This window comes from Oncorhynchus kisutch, linkage group LG10 (assembly GCF_002021735.2).
Source record: "Oncorhynchus kisutch isolate 150728-3 linkage group LG10, Okis_V2, whole genome shotgun sequence".
Lineage (NCBI taxonomy): Eukaryota > Metazoa > Chordata > Actinopteri > Salmoniformes > Salmonidae > Oncorhynchus > Oncorhynchus kisutch.
In genome coordinates, this window is record NC_034183.2 from 30,902,868 (window position 1) to 30,925,819 (window position 22,952).

General features: G+C 42.0%; 1 protein-coding gene across 18 annotated transcripts in view; it reads right to left on the reverse strand.

The window, feature by feature from the left end:
• LOC109898048 (carboxyl-terminal PDZ ligand of neuronal nitric oxide synthase protein) overlaps positions 1-18,886 on the reverse strand; it is a 231,587-nt gene extending 212,701 nt beyond the window's left edge. Inside the window, exons 1-12 of one of the 18 annotated variants that reach the window (XR_002256312.2) lie at positions 18,378-18,490; positions 17,224-17,306; positions 16,510-16,540; positions 16,307-16,392; positions 16,164-16,215; positions 15,627-15,820; positions 15,429-15,476; positions 15,211-15,275; positions 13,538-13,643; positions 5,992-6,015; positions 5,033-5,086; positions 4,746-4,945 (exon numbers count right to left, since the gene is read on the reverse strand). Coding sequence is in view for 1 of the 18 variants with exons in the window: in XM_020492806.2 (XP_020348395.1) it covers positions 18,378-18,482 (105 nt within the window). In the remaining 17 variants the exon portion in view is untranslated. Of the gene's footprint in view, positions 1-4,745; positions 4,946-5,032; positions 5,087-5,991; positions 6,016-13,268; positions 13,369-13,537; positions 13,644-15,210; positions 15,306-15,428; positions 15,821-16,163; positions 16,216-16,306; positions 16,393-16,509; positions 16,541-17,023; positions 17,160-17,223; positions 17,307-18,377 lie in introns of those variants that run through there. The other 17 variants (XR_002256310.2, XR_004211196.1, XR_004211194.1 and 14 more) reach the window with 17 other exon arrangements.
• Between the last annotated feature and the right edge of the window lie 4,066 nt (positions 18,887-22,952).

Consider the following 22,952-nt stretch of genomic DNA (forward strand, 5'->3'; position numbering starts at 1 on the left):
CTCACAATGACTAAGACAGGGGTTGCAAAAAAATGTACACATAATGTTATCCAATAATTTCATCCACATCCGCCTCCATCTCCCATCGAATCGTGGTATCTAAAGGGTTTCATTCCTATGCTGTGAGCTCTGAGCTGTCTGTCCTCAGAAGATCCCTTCCAGAGCAAAGGGTGAGGGAACAGACTCCTAAGCCAAAAAGGACTGACATCGGGAGGACTCTCCAAGAGGTGCGCCGGAGTAGCGCGTCATCGAACAGCTGAAGGCCTACGCAGAGAATCCTCTGAGATCATTCCCACATAATTACATCATTATATTCTGACCCATTAGGGCGGCAGTTTGGGGCAAGGCTAGGGTTAGAATAGCATAGCTGACAAATTCACCCAAATGTATATTTCTCTTGTGTACTTTGTTTTCTCTCTCTATTGAAATCCCCATCGTGGGTAACACGCGCCATAGTGTGTTGGCCCGTTATACTAAGTTCTAATCAATAGCCTATAATGGTGTTTTGTCTATGTGTATCTTTTATCATAATTTTTGCTTTTTAGTAAATAAATATTCAACTAAGATTGGTGTGATACGAATTCATTGGTGAGACCCTGGTCCATGCAGATTCACGGGTTATACGATGTTCAGAACGAGATTGGTAGAGGCAACTGGTTAATTAGTGGCTGTTGTAAAATCGATAACCTGATATTCTGAGTTAATTTGGGAAATAGAAACTCAATAAAACTAATTTTCCCATGGTGCCCCAGGTTAATGAGTTAATAATTGTTTGATTCAGTTAATCACGCAATTAGAAACCTTTAATCATTCGATGAGCAACAGTCGTCACATTAAGTAATACAACGTCACGACAAGAGATTACTAGAAACGAACTAGATTTCTCCTTTTATCTGTGGATTAATTGACAGAGTAGAGAACATTCTACAAAGATCCAGAAAAAAGGACCTTGTGCATTTCAGGTAAAATAACAACCCAATGTTTATATCCAAGGAGAAATTTGCTAGCAACATCAAGCTAGCTAGCTAAAAGTCCATGAATGCTACAACCTGTCCACAAATTAATACAGTTGGTTAAGAGTTAATTTTGATATTTCAACGTACGTGTCCTGATCGTGCCTGGTGTGGATGGACAAAATCAACATGCGCACAATGGCGGACACACGCGTGTGCGTGCCTGTCCAGTCAGCATGTTAGACCCCATAAGTCAAACTTGCCTAATGCTAACTGAAAATACACCCCATGTATCTAGTTTGATCTATGAAGATGGTCACTCAGTGTAGCTTTGTAGAAAATAAAGGAAATGCACAAGGAGAAGATCACCTTTCTACAGGAAGAGGGCTGCTCATAGGAACCCTGCTGCCTGCTACTCAACCAAACCAATAGCACTTGCTAACCATCAAACATCTGGTCATGTTGGGGCCAGGAAGCAATTGTAAGAACTGGACACATGTACTGAGGAAGGCGCAAGCTGAAATATGTCCATGTAGTGTAATTAAGATGTTTTGCTACTGTAAAATTAAGAAAATAAATATAACTTTCACTGCAAATCATATCAAGTGAGTGCTGGTCCTTTCATTTTTATCTGAACAAGTTAAACCATTTGCTAGGACAGCAGAATAACCACCTAGAGTTGATTTGCGTCAATCTAAGTTACATAACAAAAAAAATCTAACAAACGAATTGTCGAAAGGGGAGATTCTCACGAACATGATGGTGTTCTCTGTTTTGCTCTACAACCCCCACAAGTGTAACAGGACTCGTCTGAAGGTAACCAGTAACGGTTGAAAAAGAACGGGTTAAATATGAGTTTTAAAAATATATATCTTTTTTTATATATACAGTTGAAGTCGAAGGTTTACATGCACCTTAGCCAAATACATTTAAACTCCGTTATTCAAAATTCCTAACATTTAATCAGAGTAAAAATTCCCTGTCTTAGGTCAGTTAGGATCACCACTTTATTTTAGAATGTGAAATGCCAGAATAATAGGAGAGAGAACAGATTTATTTCAGCTTTTCTTTCTTTCATCATATTCCAAGTAAATCAGAAGTTTACATACACTCAATTAGTATTTGGTAGCATTGCTTTCAAATTGTTTAACTTGGGTCAAACGTTTCAGGTAGCCTTCCACAAGCTTCCCACAATAAGTTGGTGAATTTTGGCCCATTCCTCCTGACAGAGCTGGTGTAACTGAGTCAGGTTTGTAGGCCTCCTTGCTCGCACACACTTTTTCAGTTCCTTCCAAAAATGTTCGATAGGATTGAGGTCAGGGCTTTGTGATGTCTACTCCAATACCTTGACTTTGTTGTCCTTAAGCCATTTTGCCACAACTTTGGAAGTATGCTTGGGGTCATTGTCCATTTGGAAGACCTATTTGCAACCAAGCTTTCACTTCCTGACTGATGTCTTGAGATGTTGCTTCAATATATCCACATAATTTTCCATCCTCATGAAGCCATCTATTTTGTGAAGTGTACCAGTCACTCCTGCAGCAAAGCACCCCCACAACATGATGCTGCCACCCCATGCTTCACGGTTGGGATGGTGTTCTTTGGCTTGCAAGCCTCCCCCTTTTTCCTCCAAACATAACGATGGTCATTATGGTCAAACAGTTCTATTTTTGTTTCATCAGACCAGAGGACATTTCTCCAAAAAGTACGTTCTTTGTCCCCATGTGCAGTTGCAAACCATAGTCTGGCTTTTTTTATGGCGATTTTTGAGCAGTGACTTCTTCCTTGCTGAGTGGCTATTCAGGTTATGTCAATATAGGACTCGTATTACTGTGAATATAGATACTTGTGTACCTGTTTCCTCCAGCATCTTCACAATGTCCTTTGCTGTTGTTCTGGGATTCATTTGCAGAACGCGTCTCATTCCTGAGCGGAATGACGGCTGCGTGGTCCCATGGTGTTTATACTTGTTTACTATTGTTTGTACAGGTGAACGTGGTAACATCAGGCGTTTGGAAATTGCTCATCCAAGGATGAACCAGACTTGTGGAGGTCTCCCCAAAAAATTCTGAGGTCTTGGCATATTTTTTTTTCTGAGGTCTTGGCTGAAGCAAAGAGGCACTGAGTTTGAAGATAGGCCTTGAAATACATCCACAGGTACACCTCCAATTGACTCATATGATGTCAATTAGAAGCTTCGAAAGCCATGACATCTTTTCCTGGAATTTTCCAAGATGTTTAAAGGCCAAGTCAACTTAGTGTATGTAAACTCCTGACCCACTGGAATTATGATACAGTGAATTATAAGTTAAATAATCTGTCTGTAAACAATTGTTGGAAAAATAACTTGTGCCATGCACAAAGTAAATGTCCTAACAGACTTGGAAAAACTATAGTGTTAACAAGAAATTTGTGAAGTGGTTGAAAAATGAGTTTTAATGACTCCAACCTAAGTGTATGTAAACTTCCGACTTCAACTTTACACTGAGTGTATAAAAAAAGTATGAACACCTGCTCTTTCCATGACATAGACTGACCAGGTGAATCCAGGAGAAAGCTATGGTCTCTTATTGATATCACTTGTTAAATCCACTTCAAATCAGTCTAGATGAAGGGGAGGAGCCTTGATACATGAATTGTGTATGTGTGCCATTCATAGGGTGAATGGGCAAAACAAAATATTTTAGTGTCTTTGAACAGGGTATGGTAGTAGGTGCCACGTGCACCGGTTTGTGTCAAGAACTGAAACACTGCTGGGGTTTTTATGCTCAACAATTTCCCGTGTGTATCAAAACTAGTCTACCACCCAAAGGATATCCAGCCAACTTGACACAACAGTGGGAAGCATTGGAGTCAACATGGGCCAGCATCTGTGTGGAACGCGTTTGACGCCTTGTAGAGTCCTTGTCGCGACAAATAGAGGGGGTGCAACTCAATATTAGGTGTTCTTACTTAAAGTTTTGTACACTCAGTGTAGGTTAGTATTGAACCTCCTGGCTATTAACCTGCAAATCACCTGGGCCCAGATTCACAAAAAAAACACTTATTACACAAAAATGTAAAAACTTAAGAAAATTATTAATTAATTTTAAGATAGTTGGTAAGTGCAATTCCTCAACTAAATCTTAAGATCTTCTGATTTTATTATTATTATTATTTTTTAAATATCTTCTTGTTAATCTTCTTAAGATGTTTGTTGCTAGATAACCAATTTAGCTAGCTATCTATATATCATGTTAGCATATTTCGTACTGAGATTACTGTTCTAAAACATGTTCGTGGAATCAATACTGAAACTTTCAGATGAAGTTTGAGTGAATGAAACATGTTCAAATGCTTTCATGAGCTTATTCTCTAAATGCCCAGAGTTTACGACAAGGGTTTAGCTATCTTGTAATTAACAATTTCATTAACTTTATTTTCAAGAATCAATTTCCTCTTAACATTTTGCTTAAGGAGAAACATAAGAAATATCGCAAGAACATTTCCAAGAACCTTTGAGGAATTGCAACTTTGCTTAACTTTCTTAAGTCTATAGTTAAGCAAAAAATGGCAAATAAGAATACAATTATTCTTAAGAAGGTTTTGTGAATCTAGGCCCGGGTCCTCCCTCTCAAACTGTAGTGTTTGAAAACATAATTGGTAGCAATTGTGCAGAGGACATTGCGCACCATGGTGTTGAGGTCCCTTCCCCCTAGGGAACAGAAGTAATCCCATCATCTTGAATACTGTGATTTACAACAGATTCCTGTTGGAAGTTTTCGGAACATTTTCAAAGATTAAGATGCTTACCATCTCTTTCCGTTATGTGGTGGCCTCCTCCAGACTCTTGCAGAGGTCCTCCAAATCCTCCTTGGTTGTACAAGGTCTAGGCAGGACTTCGTCTGGCAGATCTTGTGCTCCAGCGGCTAGCAGCTGTCGCTGAATTGCTAGGAGTTCCAACTGGTTTTTGAAAATTGTTTCCAGCTTCATCAGCACGATTATTTGGAATCCTGCAATAGTTAAGTCAAGTACAAGGGTACAGTTAATATTTAAATTAATTTAAATATTTTTCTGTGCTTAGAGAACAATAATATCACCATAACATCCTCTGTTGGGGGACAGTCTTCCAGGTGAGCTTGGTGGAGAAACTTCTGAGACAAAATTAATCACATGTTAGCAATAACAGACGTCTAATGTATGCTAAATTTAATTTGAAAGTTCCTAAATTAGCACCACAAAAAGATGGGTACAACCAGGGCCTAAAATGTACTTTTTGGTCTACCAGCCACTGTGGCAGGTATATTTAAAATTCTAGCAGACAAAATATTTCTTTCCCACTAAAATTACACCAACAAAACACAAAAAAACAGATGAGCATGCTTTGTAATGTTTCTAAAAAACAAATGTATTACTAGTAAGAAGTGATGTGGTATATTATTTGATTTCAAAATATCACAGATGAGACACAAATGTTCATCTGGCCTTTTAAGGTCGGGAGGTTACCCTGGTAACAGGACTGGAGTCATGTTTGTACTTGTGAGATTGAGTCTGACTAGTATCCCGTTGCTTCTCTACCCTAGCAGCTTAAACTCAAACATTGAAAATCATCCTAGCTTGTGAACAAAAGTATGTCAATAGCCATGAAACACAAGGACAAAGTCTCACTTCATTTCAAGTAAATTAGACCCATTTTTATGCCTGTGTGCAGCGCTTCTAGAAATGTATCTGTCAGTCAGCTCTTCAAGTGCACACAGCCCCCAGCCATGCAGTGTTGCAGCTCAAGGCAGAAATACATTGAAAACAGCTACTGACGTATTTATTTTGCTATTAATGTGATCACACTTGACTTTTTATTCACAAATGAGAGTGAAATGTTTGCAATGTGGAGCCCTGACCAAACGGCAATGTGACTGATGAAATAGAAATCATACCCGCCAATGCCAAAATCTACCCGTATTTGGTGGGTGTTCATTTTAGGCCTTGGGTACAACATATATCTAAATAAAAGTGAAAATCAAATATGTGTTTTGAAATAGTTGTAAGTTGAGCTTTTTACCATCATTGGACAGCGGAGAGACAGCTGTAAAACAAAATAAGACATGTTATTAGTTAGAGGTATTGGAATGTATTTTCAAGTTTCTTTTGAAAGTTCCTAATTTAGCATCACTATTGTGTACCTCTGGTGCAGCAGACATCGTCATTTTGTGAACTGAATGTTAAAAAATCAGTTTAATAAATATTTATTATAGATTTAAATAAAAGTGATAATCAAATATGTATAGTTTTTTCAATGACCACAACAATTGAACAAAACAGATGTGATTCAGTATACTGTAGATCAAGAAACTACAACTGTGATTACTTTAACTCTCCTTTTTCTGCTCTGCCTCTTCGCCATTTTGACCGAAGCACCTGTACAGTCATGGCAATAAGTTTTGAGAATGACACAAATATGAATTTTCACAAAGTCTGCTGCCTCAGTTTGTATGATGGAGTGAACGTCTGACGTCATTTCCGGTCACAACTTGCAGGCTTGTTTTCGAGTTGCTGTGCGTTTTGTTGCTAACCTGTTTTGCTACCTGACAACTTTACGGTTTTCACTTTTTAATTACCGTTCATATATTTATTTATTTTTTCCTCAACTTTTTCACTCCGGACGCTTTATCTGGACACGATTCGTCAGGACCTCCAACAGCCGAAGCTAAGTAGTAACATTAACATGATGCCTTCTAATTGCAGCCGCTGTACTCGCCTTACGGCGAGGATAGCTGTGCTGCAAGCCCAGCTTCAGACGCAATCGTTAGGCAAGGGTAATTTCAGTGTAGGAAAGGATGAAACAGCGTCTGTGGCACCAGTAAGTACAGATAGTAGTGTAAATCCCCTGGCACAGTCCCCGCAGCCGGACAACTTTCTCACGGTTTCTGGAAGGAAATGCTGTAGGAACGCTCAACCGGTGTCGCTCATTCAGCCGACAGAAACTTTCAACCGGTTTTCCCCATTAAGCAGCGGGTCGGAGTCAGAGGCCGATTCTTCTCTGGTCTCTACTCCTCCCGTTACGGGGTCTGAGACGCCGAAGCTTCCCACCATTAGCTCTGACAAATTGAAAACTCTAGTCATTGGCGACTCCATTACCCGCAGTATTAGACTTAAAGCGAATCATCCAGCGATCATACACTGTTTACCCGGGGGCAGGGCTACCGACGTTAAGGCTAATCTGAAGATGGTGCTGGCTAAAGCTAAAACTGGCGAGTGTAGAGAGTATAGAGATATTGTTATCCACGTCGGCACCAACGATGTTAGGATGAAACAGTCAGAAATCACTAAGCGCAACATAGCTTCTGCGTGCATATCAGCTAGAAAGATGTGTCGGCATCGAGTAATTGTCTCTGGCCCCCTCCCAGTTAGGGGGAGTGATGAGCTCTACAGCAGAGTCTCACAACTCAATCGCTGGTTGAAAACTGTTTTCTGCCCCTCCCAAAAGTTAGAATTTGTAGATTTTTCTGGGACTCACCCACAAACAGGACCAAGCCTGACCTGCTGAGGAGTGACGGACTCCATCCTAGCTGGAGGGGTGCTCTCATCTTATCTACCAACATAGACAGGGCTCTAACTCCTCTAGCTCCACAATGAAATAGGGTGCAGGCCAGGCAGCAGGCTGTTAGCCAGCCTGCCAGCATAGTGGAGTCTGCCATTAGCACAGTCAGTGTAGTCAGCTCAGCTATCACCATTGAGACCGTGTCTGTGCCTCGACCTAGGTTGGGCAAAACTAAACATGGCGGTGTTCGCCTTAGCAATCTCACTAGGATAAAGACCACCTCCATTCCTGTCATTACTGAAAGAGATCATGATACCTCACATCTCAAAATAGGGCTACTTAATGTTAGATCCCTTACTTCAAAGGCAATTATAGTCAATGAACTAATCACTGATCATAATCTTGATGTGATTGGCCTGACTGAAACATGGCTTAAGCCTGATGAATTTACTGTTTTAAATGAGGCCTCACCTCCTGGCTACACTAGTGACCATATCCCCCGTGCATCCCGCAAAGGCGGAGGTGTTGCTAACATTTACGATAGCAAATTTCAATTTACAAAAAAAAAAATGACATTTTCGTCTTTTGAGCTTCTAGTCATGAAATCTATGCAGCCTACTCAATCACTTTTTATAGCTACTGTTTACAGGCCTCCTGGGCCATATACAGCGTTTCTCACTGAGTTCCCTGAATTCCTATCGGACCTTGTAGTCATAGCAGATAATATTCTAATCTTTGGTGACTTTAATATTCACATGGAAAAGTCCACAGACCCACTCCAAAAGGCTTTCGGAGCCATCATCGACTCAGTGGGTTTTGTCCAACATGTCTCTGGACCCACTCACTGTCACAGTCATACGCTGGACCTAGTTTTGTCCCATGGAATAAATGTGGTGGATCTTAATGTTTTTCCTCATAATCCTGGACTATCGGACCACCATTTTATTACGTTTGCAATTGCAACAAATAATCTGCTTAGACCCCAACCAAGGAACATCAAAAGTCGTGCTATAAATTCACAGACAACACAAAGATTCCTTGATGCCCTTCCAGACTCCCTCTGCCTACCCAAGGACGCCAGAGGACAAAAATCAGTTAACCACCTAACTGAGGATCTCAATCTAACCTTGCGCAATACCCTAGATGCAGTTGCACCCCTAAAAACTAAAAAAATGTCTCATAAGAAACTAGCTCCCTGGTACACAGAAAATACCCGAGCTCTGAAGCAAGCTTCCAGAAAATTGGAACGGAAATGGCGCCACACCAAACTGGAAGTCTTCCGACTAGCTTGGAAGGACGGTACCGTGCAGTACCGTAGAGCCCTTACTGCTGCTCGATCATCCTATTTTTCTAACTTAATTGAGGAAAATAAGAACAATCCGAAATTCCTTTTTAATACTGTCGCAAAGCTAACTAAAAAGCAGCATTCCCCAAGAGAGGATGACTTTCACTTTAGCAGTGATAAATTCATGAACTTCTTTGAGGAAAAGATTATGATTATTAGAAAGCAAATTACGGACTCCTCTTTAAACCTGCGTATTCCTCCAAACCTCAGTTGTCCTGAGTCTGCACAACTCTGCCAGGACCTAGGATCAAGAGAGACGCTCAAGTGTTTTAGTACTATATCTCTTGACACAATGATGAAAATAATCATGGCCTCTAAACCTTCAAGCTGCATACTGGACCCTATTCCAACTAAACTACTGAAAGAGCTGCTTCCTGTGCTTGGCCCTCCTATGTTGAACATAATAAACGGCTCTCTATCCACTGGATGTGTACCAAACTCACTAAAAGTGGCAGTAATAAAGCCTCTCTTGAAAAAGCCAAACCTTGACCCAGAAAATATAAAAAACTATCGGCCTATATCGAATCTTCCATTCCTCTCAAAAATTTTAGAGAAGGCTGTTGCGCAGCAACTCACTGCCTTCCTGAAGACAAACAATGTATACGAAATGCTTCAGTCTGGTTTTAGACCCCATCATAGCACTGAGACGGCACTTGTGAAGGTGGTAAATGACATTTTAATGGCATCGGACCGAGGCTCTGCATCTGTCCTCGTGCTCCTAGACCTTAGTGCTGCTTTTGATACCATCGATCACCACATTCTTTTGGAGAGATTGGAAACCCAAATTGGTCTACACGGACATGTTCTAGCCTGGTTTAGATCTTATCTGTCGGAAAGATATCAGTTTGTCTCTGTGAATGGTTTGTCCTCTGACAAATCAACTGTAAATTTCGGTGTTCCTCAAGGTTCCGTTTTAGGACCACTATTGTTTTCACTATATATTTTACCTCTTGGGGATGTTATTCGAAAACATAATGTAAACTTTCACTGCTATGCGGATGACACACAGCTGTACATTTCAATGAAACATGGTGAAGCCCCAAAATTGCCCTCGCTAGAAGCATGTGTTTCAGACATAAGGAAGTGGATGGCTGCAAACTTTCTACTATTAAACTCGGACAAAACAGAGATGCTTGTTCTAGGTCCCAAGAAACAAAGAGATCTTCTGTTGAATCTGACAATTAATCTTAATGGTTGTACAGTCGTCTCAAATAAAACTGTGAAGGACCTCGGCGTTACTCTGGACCCTGATCTCTCTTTTGAAGAACATATCAAGACCATTTCGAGGACAGCTTTTTTCCATCTACGTAACATTGCAAAAATCAGAAACTTTCTGTCCAAAAATGATGCAGAAAAATTAATCCATGCTTTTGTCACTTCTAGGTTAGACTACTGCAATGCTCTATTTTCCGGCTACCCGGATAAAGCACTAAATAAACTTCAGTTAGTGCTAAATACGGCTGCTAGAATCCTGACTAGAACCAAAAAATTTGATCATATTACTCCAGTGCTAGCCTCTCTACACTGGCTTCCTGTCAAAGCAAGGGCTGATTTCAAGGTTTTACTGCTAACCTACAAACCATTACATGGGCTTGCTCCTACCTATCTCTCTGATTTGGTCCTGCCGTACATACCTACACGTACGCTACGGTCACAAGACGCAGGCCTCCTAATTGTCCCTAGAATTTCTAAGCAAACAGCTGGAGGCAGGGCTTTCTCCTATAGAGCTCCATTTTTATGGAACGGTCTGCCTACCCATGTCAGAGACGCAAACTCGGTCTCAACCTTTAAGTCTTTACTGAAGACTCATCTCTTCAGTGGGTCATATGATTGAGTGTAGTCTGGCCCAGGAGTGGGAAGGTGAACGGAAAGGCTCTGGAGCAACGAACCGCCCTTGCTGTCTCTGCCTGGCCGGTTCCCCTCTTTCCACTGGGATTCTCTGCCTCTAACCCTATTACAGGGGCTGAGTCACTGGCTTGCTGGGGCTCTCTCATGCCGTCCCTGGAGGGGGTGCGTCACCTGAGTGGGTTGATTCACTGTTGTGGTCATCCTGTCTGGGTTGGCGCCCCCCCCCCTTGGGTTGTGCCGTGGCGGAGATCTTTGTGGGCTATACTCAGCCTTGTCTCAGGATGGTAAGTTGGTGGTTGAAGATATCCCTCTAGTGGTGTGGGGGCTGTGCTTTGGCAAAGTGGGTGGGGTTATATCCTTCCTGTTTGGCCCTGTCCGGGGGTGTCCTCGGATGGGGCCACAGTGTCTCCTGACCCCTCCTGTCTCAGCCTCCAGTATTTATGCTGCAGTAGTTTATGTGTCGGGGGGCTGGGGTCAGTTTGTTATATCTGGAGTACTTCTCCTGTCCTATTCGGTGTCCTGTGTGAATCTAAGTGTGCGTTCTCTAATTCTCTCCTTCTCTCTTTCTTTCTCTCTCTCGGAGGACCTGAGCCCTAGGACCATGCCCCAGGACTACCTGACATGATGACTCCTTGCTGTCCCCAGTCCACCTGGCCATGCTGCTGCTCCAGTTTCAACTTCCACCTGACTGTGCTGCTGCTCTAGTTTCAACTGTTCTGCCTTATTATTATTCGACCATGCTGGTCATTTATGAACATTTGAACATCTTGGCCATGTTCTGTTATAATCTCCACCCGGCACAGCCAGAAGAGGACTGGCCACCCCACATAGCCTGGTTCCTCTCTAGGTTTCTTCCTAGGTATTGGCCTTTCTAGGGAGTTTTTCCTAGCCACCGTGCTTCTACACCTGCATTGCTTGCTGTTTGGGGTTTTAGGCTGGGTTTCTGTACAGCACTTTGAGATATCAGCTGATGTACGAAGGGCTATATAAATAAATTTGATTTGATTTGATATGATGGCAATTTGCATATACTCCAGAATGTTATGAAGAGTGATCAGATGAATTGCAATTAATTGCAAAGTCCCTCTTTGCATTGCAAATTAACTGAATCCCCCAAAAACATTTAGACTGCATTTCAGCCCTGCCACAAAAGGACCAGCTGACATCATGTCAGTGATTCTCTCGTTAACACAGGTGTGAGTGTTGCCGAGGACAAGGCTGGAGATCACTCTGTCATGCAGATTGAGTTCGAATAACAGACTGGAAGCTTCAAAAGGAGGGTGGTATTTTGAATCATTGTTCTTCCTCTGACAACCATGGTTACCTGCAAGGAAACACGTGCCATCATCATTGCTTTGCACAAAAAGGGCTTCACAGGCAAGGATAATGCTTCCAGTAAGATTGCACCTGAATCAACCATTTATCGGATCATCAAGAACCTCAAGGAGAGCGGTTCAATTGTTGCGTAGAAGGCTTCAGGGCGCCCAATAAAGTCCAGCAAGCGGCAGGACCGTCTCCTAATGTTGATTCAGCTGCGGGATCGGGGCACCACCAGTACTTGCTCGGGAATGGCAGCAGGCAGGTGTGAGTGCATCTGCACGCACAGTGAGGCAAAGGCTTTTGGAGGATGGCCTGGTGTCAAGAAGGGCAGCAAAGAAGCCACTTCTCTCCAGGAAAAACATCAGGGACAGACTGATATTCTGCAAAAGGTACAGGGATTGGACTGCTGAAGACTGGGGTAAAGTAATTTTCTCTGATGAATCCCCTTTCCGATTGTTTGGGGCATCCGGAAAAAAAGCTTATCCGGAGAGGACAAGGTGAGCGCTAACATCAGTCCTGTGTCATGCCAACAGTAAAGCATCCTGAGACTATTCATGTGTGGGGTTGCTTCTCAGCCAAGGGAGTGGGCTCACTCACAATTTTGCCTAAGAACACAGCCATGAATAAAGAATGGTACCAACACATCCTCCGAGAGCAACTTCTCCCAACCATCCAGGAACAGTTTGGTGACGAACAATGCCTTTTCCAGCATGATGGAGCACCTTGCCATAAGGCAAAAGTGATAACTAAGTGGCTCGGGGAAAAAATATTTATATTTTGGGTCCATGGCCAGGAAACTCCCCAGACCTTTAATCCCATTGAGAACTTGTGGTCAATCCTCAAGAGGCGGGTGGACAAACAAAAACCCACAAATTCTGACAAACTCCAAGCATTGATTATGCAAGAATGGGCTGCCATCAGTCAGGATGTGGCCCAGAAGTTAATTGACAGCATGCCAGGGCGGATTGCAGAGGTCTTTAAAAAAAAGCATCAACAGTGCAAATATTGACTCTTTGCATCAACTTCATGTAATTGTCAATGAAAGCCTTTGACACATTTAAATGCTTGTAATTATACTTCAGTATTCCATAGTAACATATGACAAAAATATCTAAAGACACTGAAGAAGCAAACTTTGTGAAAATTAATATTTGTGTCATTCTCAAAACTTTTGGTCACGACTGTACGTTCCATACAATCAATGCAATGGCAACACACAAATTAAACGTGGCCTACTAGGGTACTGTAATGTTAACTTCTAGTTATAAAGATTACCGGTAATTACCATGACTTTCATAGTTTCGAAAGTGAGGGTTTTATTTTTTTGGAGATGATCTGTCTCCAAATTAGATGTCTCCTCTGCCCAGTTAACTTTCTTCTTTGCTCTGTCATACGAGTCAAAAATATATATATATATAATCTGGTTACAAATAATTCTACAATAGTCATTTGATAGGCCAAACCCCAATGTAAAGTCCCATACTGGAGATGCCCTATTAGATTGTCATACTGAATCCAGATTTCAAACTATCAGTCTCAGTATATTCAATTTACCTGTGGTCTCCAGAAATCTGGCCGTTGCATTTTCCATGTCTTGTCGGGTCGTTCACAGTTTAATGTTTTTGGGGTTACCTTTTTTGGTTCATTAGCAATACACACCCTGATGAAGAGGTTACAGTGTATTTAAATTATAACCCAATAAACAGTATTACAATTATATATATACATTTTTTTTTTAAAGGTCAGAACACAATCTTTGGTTGTCAGAGTAGAAACTTCCAGGTGGTTGTAACAACCCCCACATATTTCACTCCTTCAAATGCTTCATTATAGACGCTTCATTGTAGAAGTAAAAGAGAACAAAATATTTGCATTTCTTTGTGCGATTAGCAATTATTAAACAAAAACGGCAGAAATACTTTAAAACAGATACTGCAGCTTGTGCTCATACTTGACTTTTTACTCGCAAATGTGAATGTAAAGCTTGCACTGTTGAGCCCTGCAAATTGACCAACCTACAACGCGGATGGTGAAATAGACATTCTTACCCACAATACCTTAATCTACCCTCATTTGGCAGGTGTTAATTTTATGCCCTGCTTGTATTTACGAATTTTTGGAACACGGTCCTGTATCCCCCACCATCAATCACACTGTTGTTTTTTACACAATCCAAAAACGGTACATTATAAATAGCAATCTGGGTCAGGTGGCCATCATTTGAAAGCTTATTCTATTGCCAACATGACTAGCTAGCTAAGTTCTAAAATATGACCTTACAAGTACAGTACTTCAGTCACCTAACCAAACCTACATGTACATATTACCTCAATCAAATCAACCAAACTACCTCATACCCCACTGCACTAACTCGGTACTGATACTCATTGTACTGTATATAGCTTTTTTTTAAAAGTTTTATTGTGTTACTATTTTTATCTATTGTTAATTTTCTTACATTTTAACTGCATTGTTGGGAAAGGGCTCATAAGTAAGCCTTTCACGGTAAACTCTACACATTTGTTGTATTCGGCGCATGTGACAAATACATCTGATTTGTATTAACTTTTTTTGTATTTTCTCCCCAATTTTGTAGTATCCAATTGGTAGTAGTTACAATCTTGTCTCATCGCTGCAACTCTCGTACGGACTCGGGAGAGGCGAAGGTCAAGAGTCATGCGTCCTCCGAAACACAACCACACCAAGCCGCACTGCTTCGTGACACAATGCCCATCCAACCCGGAAGCCAGCCGCACCACTGTGTCGGAAGAAACGCCGTACACCTGGCGACCGTGTCAGCGTGCACTGTGCCCGGCCTGCCATAGGAGTCTCTAGTGAGCGATGAGACAAGGATATCCCTGCCAGCCACACCCTCCCCTAACCCAGACGACGCTGGGCAAATTATGCGCCGCCCCATGGGTCTCCCGGTCGCGGCCGGCTGCAACAGAGCCTGGACTCGAACCCAGAATCTCTAGTGGCACAGCTAGTGTATTCACTTTTTTAAGTTAAGTTAGCTTACTTCTATAGTAACAGCATACATAAGGGGAGTTATAGAGACAGGATAGTAGCAACAAATTAGAGAAATGTCACAGAAAAGGCCCATCCCTCAGCTTTTTGTCAAATTGGAGGCAGGGAGACCGCTTTTTTATTGTTTCTATTCAGGATTCTAGCTTTAACAAGGAACATTATATTTTTTACTAAATTTGTATGTTTCAGTGTTTACTTACTCTCACAGAGGGCAGGTCCCCCTCTTCTGGTTGGGGAGACTGCGGGACGAGTGGAGAGACTGGGACTGTTGCAGTACGGTTGGGTGGAGAGATGTCTGTTAACAGAAGCCTAATGTACTGTATGTCACACTTCATTGTTGACGCCACAAAATAAGGTCTATTGTGTTGATGTGAATGATTCAATGTTTTTAAATATATTAAGTTACTGTAAGCCATACATCTGCTGTCTTGTGAGGTCCATTGTTTACGGTTGGGTAGAGTGATGTCTGAGACAAAATGAATCACATGTTAACATTAACAGACATCTGAGTTCATTTGAAAGTTCAGGCTCTAAAATGTGACAATACAAAATAAGGTCCACTGTTTCGATGTGAATGCTTCAATGTTTTTAAATAGTATCAAGCCAATTACTGTACCTCTACTCTGTGACACTTCCAGTTGAGCTTAGAGAAACTGAATCACATGTTAACCATAACAGACGTCTAATGTATGTCACACTTCAATTGAAAGTTCTGATTACAAAAGTATGGCCCAATCCTAAATCAACCCCTAGACCCCTCAAACTCAACTCTGAACCTTGAAGGAAGTTCCGGGACTGACTGATTTAGACCTGGGAAACAAGGTGTGTACAATTAATTATCAGGTAGAGCAGAAAACCAGCAGGCTCCAACCCTCGTAGGGTAAGAGTTGAATAACCCTGCCTTAGACCCTACTCCTTATGCACTTGAGGAGATCTGAGAGGATTTGACTTATGTGAGCAAATTTGTCATTATTCCAATTAGCCCTCTGATAGGCTAGGTGGAAGTTTAATCATATTGTTTAAAACCATCAAATCATCTCAGATCAACACATGTGCATAGAGTATAGGGGTCCATTTGGGATTAGCAACAAAATAAGGTCCATTGTTTCAATGTGAATGCTTCAATGCTATCAAGTTACTATAAGCCATTTACCTTAGAGGTTGAGTAAGTGTTCACAAGTGGTGGTGGCCCACAATTGCTCCATCTGTAAAAAAAGGAGAAATGGTAGATAAGAGACTAGATAAGCAGACTAATAGCTGTAGAAACAATGGATTTTCATGAACGCGGTCCTGTACCTAATAAACCGTCCGGTGAGTGTTCATTGCAGTAATAAAGTAACCTAAAGTCACCTTTTACGAGTAGACTTCTGTACAAAATGGAGCTGCAAATGAGACAAAGAATCAGACACCGATTAAATCACTTAGCAAATGTTTTGTTTCTCATGCACTTATCAACTCTGTGGTGGCCTTCTGCTAAACTACTGTAGAAGATAACTCACATGGTGCAGGTGGGGAAACTGTCCAAGCAAGCTAAAAGTAAAACGAAAGTGATGTTAAAAGAATCAATTTCTATTAATTAAATATTTTATTCAGTTGTGACCCATTTAATGAATTACTAATGTATTTCAGTGGATATCCTATTGATTTTTTAAAATTTCAATCAGTTCTTTATTTACATGACGGGTCATGTGACCTGTATACCATTGTCAGGTACTAGCCAAGTAGTCTAGTCATTCAACAAATGAAATCTATCGCCATCCTTTTCAAAATAGTAAAAAAAGTATAACATAGCAAAAGGGTTATCAGACCTCATTTGTCACTCCCAAAAAAACATGTTTTATGGTCAGACCTAGCTAGTAGCCAATGCAGCTGGAGAACATGCTAGCTAAACTAGCTAATTTACTCAAAACATTTTATTCTGCAAACACAAAACGGTAGAAAAATAACTATGCTACCCCATAACATGTTCATATAAACACAGGTTGTAGTTTTAGTATGTTTCTCTGACTCTACCTGTAAAAATAGTAATATTAGCAGTACTTGAAACAAGCTAAACTGGCTGGCAGCCATTTCTTTAACTGGCAACCGTTGCTATGGTGATGATGGTGCCACATGACCGTTTGTCTTGTAAATAAATTGTAAAGGAGAGTTCAAAACATGTTTTTCGGGGGGGAATAAAAAAAATAGCTATTTACAAAATGATGTGCACTCACCTCCACACACACTTTATCTTCTCTTTCAGCAGTTTGATCCAATACGGCCTTAGATATGCAATGTTTCCAGAACGTTCCCAGAACTATTTTTCTCCCAACAACCAAACGGGAACCACAGGGGAATGTTATGTAAAAGTTGTAATTCACCAAAAAAGAACATTATTTTATGAGGTTATTTGAATGTTTTCAGAACAATGTGTTTCTACCTTACCAAAATAGCAACGCTCCCTAAAGGGTATCCTTTGGTTCTTAGAAAAATTACTTTCCCACAATGTTCCCAGAACGTTCTGTGAAAGTTATTTTTCCAAATGAGAGCCTTTGGGGAACGTTCTGTGCTAGTTGGGTTACCTAAAATGTTCCTCGATGACTGTCCTCTTGGTTGTGAAGGTAAAGTAGCAAGCCAGTTAAACTCGTTCCCAGAGACTTCTGCCCAAAATGTGCACTTCGTGGGGGTCTAGAGCATGAAGTAAATGCCTGACTGTGTTTTGGATTACCACATTTTCGTTTAGATGCATTAGTTGGTATCCACGTAACTTCCCATAACGGCCCAGTTGATCAAGAAGGAATAAAGCTATTTCAAGGAAGTCCGATCGTTTTCTTTTTCGTTTATAGAGCCTTTAGAGAACTCCACAATGTCCGTAAACTAATGACAACACCATATTTATTCCTCAATGACATTTCTCTAATATCTATCAATGCCTCAAACCGAGGGAAAAAATGTAATTGACCAACTCAAGCAAACCAGCCAGAATGTCAACCTGTGCATGAGAGGAAGCCAAATATGCCAATTAGCCTAACGCATAGGCTATTTTTCATAATAGCGTGGAACCGGGCTATTTCATAATAACTACATATTTCTCATTACAACATTATATTTCTCGTAATAACAAGATCTGTCTCATTATAACGTCTGTATTATAATAACGACAACATGTGTTATTTTCGTTATTGATTTATTTCGTAATAATATGATGTTATATCATAATGATAAAAAAATATTATTTTTCTGAGTGGCAGCAATATACCACCGTAATATACAATAGGCTAAACACATTTTGGCAAAACTTACATTAACTCCATTAATGAGGAAAAGGAGGGATTGGGAGATAGTTTTGCAAATAATCTCAATACAGTAGCATATAAAAATAACTCACTTTTGCTTCGAAGTTGATCCCATGTTGGAATGCTTCCTCGTTATGCATTGGAATTCTCAAATCATGGCCATCATCAACAAGATTGTACTTTGTTTTCGCTGGCATGACTGCCGACTATCCGTTTTGACACCAGACGGAAGGGGACGAACCTAATTGTTAATCCAGAACCAAAAACTCGTCCCAAATTCCTTAAATCCAGTGGTCCATTACAGCGAGTAGTCGTCCCAGATCCGCGTGTCACACAATTATCCAGTGGACTGGGAGGTGTAACTTTGTATCTATTGCTCAAGCAAGTAGGCTAGCTTTCAGTTCTGATACAATAACAATCGTGTCTCTCCAGAAAATCAATTCGCTTCCTAAATAAGTAGCCCAAGGTTACTTTCAGTGACGTAAAATCACCAAAACTACCCCAACAGTCAGAAATGTTGTTTTCCTGGTCCCGACGTTTTTCCCACTAGTAAAATGCCATGACCAGCCGCCCCTCACTCTCCCCATGCATGGATTCGCCAGGCAGATCGGGATTGGAGGAATCTGGGAATTCCTCCTGTTTTCATTGGAACATAGTAATTCATGGTATAATAAGAGGGCGAGTTTGTTTTGCACGGCCCGGTGCCCTGAGTGTGAGTTCACTTAAAGACCAATGGAATAGTCTACAATTGAACAACTCTGCCTACGCGGGGTACGGGGCCATGCAAAACGATCTTACCCAGTGTCACCCTAGCAGCACAGGGGGAAAAAATAGTTGCTCTTTCTGTTCAACGTAAAGACTATGTAGTGACATGATGGTAGGCTAGTGTTTACATACAGTGTATACCTTATTGCAGTGCAGGTGTACACTTACACTGTACACTACTTATCACTGTGTTAAAGTTAAATCTAGACTTAGTTTCCTCTATCACCCCAGCTGCCAAACCAACCCTGATTCAGATGACCATCCTACCCATGATAGATTACGGAGACATAATTTATAGATCAGCAGGTCCTTAGCGGCTAGATGTTCTTTACCATTCGGCCATCAGATTTGCCACCAATGCTCATTATAGGACACATCACTGCACTCTATACTCCTCTGTAAACGGGTCATATCTGTATACCCGTCGCAAGACCCACTGGTTGATGCTTATTTATAAAAACCCTCTTAGGCCTCACTCCCGTCTATCTGAGATATCAATTGCAGCCCTCATCCTCCACATACAACACCAGTTCTGCCAGTCACATTCTGTTAAAGGTCCCCAAAGCACACACATCTCTTTGCTCATCTTTTCAGTTTGCTGCAGCTAGCAGCTCTTCATTCAAAGACTCAATCATGGACACACTTACTGACAGTTGTGGCTGATTTGCGTGATGTATTGTTGTCTCTACCTTCTTGCCCTTTGTGCTGTTGTCTGTGCCCACTAATGTTTGTTGTGCTGCTACCATGTTGTTGTCATGTGTTGCTGCCTTGCTCTGTTGTTGTTTTAGGTCTCTCTTGCCGTGATGTGTGTTTTGTCTTAAATGTTGTTATTATTATTTAATCCCGTCCCCACAGGAGGTATTTTGCCTTTTGGTAGGCCATCATTGTAAATAAGAATGTGTTCTTAACTGACTTGCCTAGTTAAATAAAATAAAAGTAACACTTGAAGGGGCAATCAGCAGTTGCTCCATCAATTTCTTGACTTTTAAATGAACGGCCCGGTACCCATTGATATGTACCCATTGATTGATGAAGAATATCACTTATAAATTCCTCATGAGCTTAGTTTTACTGTCATACCCTATCAGAACCCCAAAATATAAGCTTGTTTTACGCCCATGTTTGTAAACAAAGTACATGTAAATGAGCACTGTGTAGCCTAAAAACATGGTAAAAACTATAATTTTGTCTCATCAGTCCTTGCATCCATAGCTCTGTCTATGAATTTGAGAGTGATTCGATTTCTCAGGCCCCATCCCTCAGCCTTTTACCGAAACAGTAACACGATTACACGTTGTTATTGTTTCAACTGCTGCCTTGCCATTTACATTTCTTATGAGACACTTATGTTTATACTTTGGATTCCTATACCAACTCAAACTAAGTGTGTGTAAATTCACCTTTTGGATCAGTTATCTTCATTAGAAGATGGGCTCCTGAGTGGCGTAGCGGTCTAAGGCACTGTATCTCAGTGCAAGAGGTGTCAATACAGTTCCTGATTTAAATCCAGGTTGTATCACATCTGGCCGTGATAGGGTGGCGCACAATTGGCCCAGCGTCGCCAGGGTAGGCAGTCATTGTAAATAAGAATTTGTTCTTAACTGACTTGCCTAGTTAAATAAAGGTAAAGTTAAAGACATGCTCCAGAGTTTTGATGATTAGTAAGCATTTTTAAAGCTCCCGCTTTGGGCTGAATGTGTCAATGTGTAGTTCATACCTGCATAATCTATGAGCAGAATTACTGTTTTACTTCAATTAGTCACGAAATCCCTAGTTTGAAAGCTGGAAGCTGTGCAGCGCCATTTTCCCCCATGTGTGCCAGCCCTCTAGCAATTTAAGTTCCAGCCAATGACAGCTAGCAAGATGCACACACAGCAGAGCAAGAGAGAGTAATGATGTGGTGCACGTACAGTGAGGAAAAAAAGTATTTGATCCCCGGCTGATTTTGTACGTTTGCCCACTGGCAAAGAAATTATGTCATGTTCTGACCTTAGTTCCTTTGTTTTTGTCTTTGTTTTAGTATGGTCAGGGCGTGAGTTGGGGTGGGCAGTCTATGTTTGTTTTTCTATGTTGGTTTTTGCGTTTGGCCTAGTATGGTTCTCAATCAGAGGCAGCTGTCAATTGTTGTCCCTGATTGAGAATCATACATAGGTAGCCTGGGTTTCACTTTTGGTTTGTGGGTGTTTGTTTCAGTGTGAGTGTTTGAGCCACACGGTACTGTTTCGGGTTTTGAAGCCGGCTCTATGCATCTGGTCTCCAGTGCGTCTCCTCGGGCCGGTGTACATGGCACCAGCCTTACGCATGGTGTCCCCGGTTCACCAGCACAGCCCAGTGCTGGCTATTCCACCTCGCCTCACTGGCCTGGCTACGGGCAGCATTCAACCAGGTAAGGTTGGGCAGGCTCGGTGCTCAAGCGCTCCAGTGTGCCTGCATGGTCCGGTCTATCCGGTGCCACCTCCACGCAACAGCCCCCCGCACCAGGCTTTCTCTCCGTCTTCTCCCTACAGGTGCTCCCGTCTGTCCTGAGCCACCAGAGTCTCCAGTCAGTCCTGAGCCGCCAGAGTCTCCCGTCTGTCCTGAGCCGCCAGAGTCTCCCGTCTGTCCTGAGCCGCCAGAGTCTCCCGTCTGTCCTGGGCAGCCAGAGCCTCCACTCAGCCAGGAGCCGCCAGAGCCGCCAGAGCCGCCAGCCAGGAGCCGCCAGAGCCGCCAGTCAGCCAGGAGCCGCCAGAGCCTTCAGTCAGCCAGGTGATGCCAGAATCGCCCTTCACTCCGGAGCTGCCGGAGTCTCCCGCCTGTCCAGCGCTGCCGGAGTCTCCCGCCTGTCCGGCGTTGCCAGAATCTCCTGTCCATTCGGGTCCCGTGGCGTGGGTCCCCAGTCCAAGGTCGGCGCGAGGGTCGCCACTCTAAAGAGGCCACGGAGGTGGGCTAAGAGGCTCAAAAAAACTATGGTGAAGTGGGGTCCACGTCCCGCGCCAGAGCTGCCACCGCGGATAGACGCCCACCCAGACCCTCCCCTATAGGTTCAGGTTTTTGGGCCGGAGTCCGCACCTTTGGGGGGAGGTATTGTCACGTTCTGACCTTAGTTCCTTTGTTTTTGTCTTTGTTTTAGTATGGTCAGGGCGTGAGTTGGGGTGGGCAGTCTATGTTTGTTTTTCTATGTTGGTTTTTGAGTTTGGCCTAGTATGGTTCTCAATCAAAGGCAGCTGTCAATTGTTGTCCCTGATTAAGAATCATACTTAGGTAGCCTGAGTTTCATTTTTGGTTTGTGGGTGTTTGTTTCCGTGTGAGTGTCTGGGCCACACGGTACTGTTTCGGTTTTTGGAAATTCACGTCATTGTTTATTGTTTTGATTCAGTGTTCATTGCTTTCTTTAATTAAAATCATCATAAACACTTACCACGCTGCGCTTTGGTCTGATCCTTCTTCCACGACAATCCTTACAAATGATCAGTCTAGAATTTTAATGGCAGGTTTATTTGAACAGTGGGAGACAGAATAACAACAACAAAAATCCAGAAAAACGCATGTCAAAAATGTTATAAATTGATTAGCATTTTAATGAGAGAAATAAGTATTTGACCCCTCTGCAAAACATGACTTAGTACTTGGTGGCAAAACCCTTATTGGCAATCACAGAGGTCAGACACGTTTCTTATACTTGGCCACCAGGTTTGCACACATCTCAGGAGGGATTTTGTCCCACTCCTCTTTGCAGATCTTCTCCAAGTCATTAAGGGTTCGAGGCTGACGTTTGGCAACTCGAACCTTCAGCTCCCCCCACAGATTTTCTATGGGATTAAGGTCTGGAGACTGGCTAGGCCACTCCAGGACCTTAATGTGCTTCTTCTTGAGCCACTCATTTGTTGCCTTGGCCATGTGTTTTGGGTCATTGTCATGCTGGA